The sequence below is a fragment of the Vicia villosa genome, linkage group LG1, assembly GCF_029867415.1.
Source record: "Vicia villosa cultivar HV-30 ecotype Madison, WI linkage group LG1, Vvil1.0, whole genome shotgun sequence".
Classification (NCBI taxonomy): Eukaryota; Viridiplantae; Streptophyta; class Magnoliopsida; order Fabales; family Fabaceae; genus Vicia; species Vicia villosa.
The window spans coordinates 8,325,802-8,329,894 of NC_081180.1; the positions used below are offsets into that span (position 1 = coordinate 8,325,802).

Here is a 4,093-nt window from a genome sequence, read left to right on the forward strand (position 1 = left end):
ACACGTTAGATTTTTTGTTTTTGTGGGTTTTAAAGTTAATGAGTTAGTTGCTTCGGTTATATTTGAATCCAAAGAGAGTACCTTTGAGTTGCTTTGTTCTGATTCTATGCTGGCTTATTTAGTTTGGATAATGATTTTGATAGATGTTACAATGAGTTGAAAGATGATTCCCATAAATTCGAAATCTTTGACTCGACAATTAGTTGTCCGTTCAGTTTCAATAGGGATTATTATTGATGGATGCGAACCTAAATTCATATTTTTAGGTACAACCAATAAAAAGAGAGAGAATATAAATTTATTTAAATTTTAATTTCGTTTTTAATTGGCATCATGGAGGTGGTTGAGATAAAAGAGGAGAGAGACAATTTTATTTTTAATTTTTAATTAATAAAAAAAATATGATTGGTTGTATGTACGTACAGGTGTTATGATTGTGTCTATCTAAGTATTTTCCGTTCTTTGAGTGAGCTTCTGAGACATGCTTCAAGAATTGCTGGTTCCGATATCTTCTATGCCGAGACCATAAAAGAAATTGCTTTGAAAAAAGTTGCTAAGTCCACATCGTAAGAATATAGAAAATAAGAACATGAAAGTTGGATTGTAAAATATAAAATATGTTAGTTTTTTTTTGTAAGTAGTTCTAATATAAATAATATGAAATGAAACATGCAGCGTTAAATTTTAGTTTTAGTTATTTAGTTTTGTCATGGTTGAAAAATGTATTGTAAAATATTTTGAATGAATAATTTTATTTTAATAATAATAATATTAAAAAATAAAATTTTAAAAAATAAAATTATATTTATATAAGTTTTAGTGATACCTACAACTACTTATTAAATTATAAATTTGGATAAAGACAATCTTTATAATTGTAGGTAAAATTTGCCTGTAGCTAAACGTGACATTCAATTTAGCATCACACTACGCTCTCTTATATTTGATGTCAAAAGGGGTGTCATTGAAAGTTTTTTAGACTTCTACCTACACATTTTTTATTTTTAGGGACAAATTATGAGTGTCAAAAATTTTTTTTTTTCTTATAGTGTGCTATTCTTAAATTGATTAGATTAATTTTAAGTGTTCAATTAATAAATGTCAATATTGTTAGATTTGACACTATCATTCTTTTTAAAAAATATCTAAAATTCAAATAAACAAGATTTAAATATTTTATTTTATTTTTATTTAATATTCATTATGGTTCTTTATATATTTTTATTCATTTTAATCATTTATCTTTTATCTGATATTATTCTAATCTTTATACTTTGCAAAATTATACAAGTTTGTCATTTTACTTATCTTGATAATATACTAATATTAAAATATAGTAAAAACAAACACAAGGTATAAAAATAATTAAAATAATTTAAGAATAAATAAATTATCAAAATAAGTATTAGAGAAAAGAGAAAAAATTATAGCCAATAAAAAATAACAAAAAATGTAAATAAATAATAATTATAGTAAGTAATAATAACAATAATAAAAGTTTTATATTAACTAACATCTTTATATTAACTAACATCTTTTATTAAAGAACAAGTTTTACACTTGACAAAGAAAACAACTTTACACCACTACATTGTATATTGTATAGATAGATAAATGATAGATCATGACTCCATGTAACAAACACAGGAAAAAACATACATTTATGAATTGCACTATGTCTATTGAACCACAGAGTTATATTTGTTGCTTAATGAGTTTTTTTATTTACTAAATATGGAAGATTTTAGTTTCAATTTCCTGATCCAGCATGAGAACTTGCATATGAACCGGCTTCAGAACCCACTTTAGAAAATCCAGACCCAGATCCAGCATGAGAACCTGCATATGAACCGGCTTCAGACCCTACTTCAGAACCGGCTCCGGACTTAGCACTAGATCCTGAACCAGCTTCAGAATCAACTTTAGAACCGGCTCCTGAACCAGCCCCTGACCTAGCATGAGATCCTGCATTTGAACCAGCTTCTGAACCTGCTTCAGAACCAACCCCTGAATCAGCATGAGATCCAGCATGAGAACCAGCATCAGAACCCACTTCAGAACTAGATCCTGACCCCGCACGAGAGCCTGCATGTGAACTAGCTTCAGAGTCTGCTTCAGAACCGGCTCCTGAACCAGCCCCTGGCCCTGCATGAGTTCCTGCATGGGAACCAGCTTCTGAACTCGCTTCAGAACCAACTCCCGACCCTGCATGTGAACCAGCTTCAGAGCCAGCTTCAGAACCGGCTCCTGACCCAACCCCTGACCCTGCATGAGATCCTGCACGGGAACCAGCTTCAGAACCCGTTTCAGAACCGGCTCCTGACCCTGCATGAGAGCCTGCATGTGAACCAGCTTCAGAGCCTGCTTCAGAACCGACTCCTGATTCAGCCCCTGACCCTGCACGAGATCCTGCATGTGAACCAGCTTCAGAGCCTACTTGAGAATCGGCTCCTGAACCAGCCCCTGAACCCGCTTGAGATCCTGCGTGTGATCCAGCCTCAGAACCTGCTCCAGATCCTGCTTCAGAACCGGCTCCTGACCCCGCTTGAGATCCTGCATGTGAACCAGCCTCAGAACCTGCGTGTGAACCTGCTCCAGAGCCTGCTTCAGAACCGGCTCCTGACCCCGCTTGAGATCCTGCGTGTGAACCAGCCTCAGAACCTGCTCCTGAGCCTGCTTCTGAACCGGATCCTGACCCCGCTTGAGATCGTGCGTGTGAACCAGCCTCAGAACCTGCTCCAGAGCCTGCTTCAGAACCGGCTCCTGACCCAGCCCCTGACCCTGCACGAGATCCTGCATGTGAACCAGCTTCAGAGCCTGCTTGGGAACCAGCTCCTGAACCAGCCCCTGAACCAGCTTGAGATCCTGCGTGTGAACCAGCCTCAGAACCTGCTCCAGAAGACCCTGATCCAGATCCGGAAGCAGAGCCAGAACCAGAACTTGAACCAGATCCAGATCCAGATCCAGACCCTGCACCTGCACCAGAGCCAGCACCACTACCACCGCCAAGCCCTATTCCTACACCAGAACCCATTCCAATTCCGACACCAGAACCCGTTCCAATTCCGACACCAGAACCGGTTCCAATTCCGACACCACCTCCTGACCCTGCATGAGAGCCTCCATGTGAACCAGCTTCAGAGCCAGCTTCAGAACCGGCTCCTGACCCTGCATGAGATCCTGCATGTGAACCAGCTTCAGAGCCTGCTTGAGAACCAGCTCCTGACTCGGCTCCTGACCCTGCATGAGATCCTGCATGTGAACCAGCTTCAGAGCCTGCTTGAGAACCGGCTCCTGAACCAGCCCCTGAACCAGCTTGAGATCCTGCGTGTGAACCAGCCTCAGAACCTGCTCCAGAAGACCCTGATCCCGATCCCGATCCGGAAGCAGAACCCGAACCAGAATTTGAACCTGATCCAGACCCTGAACCAGCACCAGAGCCAGCACCACTACCACCGCCAAGCCCAATTCCTACACCAGAACCCATTCCAATTCCGACACCAGAACCTCTTCCAATTCTCACCCCACCTAGGTTTAACCCAAGATTCTTTCTTGCTGCTCTACTTTCACATGCTATAGCATACATCGCAACAAGCAAAGCTACAATACCTAATATCCTCATGGTCATGGAGGCCATTGTGATAAAACTCAAAGATATCAATCAGCACAAGGTTAAAAATTACTTGGAAGTTTGAACTTATAGCTAAAGCAAATAACGAATAGAGAATAGGAAGTTTTAGTGGTAGAGAAAAGTGTTGAGTTATGCTTGCTATTTATAGATGATAATGCCTAACATCAACAGTGATAGTAATGCTATAGCTATAATGTGCGTCGACAACAAACAGGTGTAAAAGCTGGAGAAGCGTGCATGCATATCAAAATGGGAAAATGTAGGAAGTGGGTGTGTGGTGTCACAAGTCTATCTTTTTTGTCTTCTGGTGTAGAATTTTTTTGTCATTGTTGAGATGAGGCCATTAGTAACAGGAGATGCCACTCACTGGGCTATGATGTATAGTATATAGTGATAGTGGGATTTGATACGTGCCATATCCAAGTTGAAGAAGATAAACTATTGGAGGATATGTTTTCTTAT

The 4,093-nt window shown here is 39.3% G+C and overlaps 1 protein-coding gene across 1 annotated transcript; it reads right to left on the reverse strand.

Annotated features, from left to right (window-relative positions):
• Positions 1–1,517: 1,517 nt before the first annotated feature.
• On the reverse strand, positions 1,518–3,855 carry LOC131627909 (uncharacterized). The gene has a single exon (XM_058898764.1). The coding sequence runs from the start codon at positions 3,635–3,637 to the stop codon at positions 1,751–1,753; it is 1,887 nt and encodes a 628-aa protein (XP_058754747.1). The 5' UTR covers positions 3,638–3,855; the 3' UTR covers positions 1,518–1,750.
• Positions 3,856–4,093: the final 238 nt, after the last annotated feature.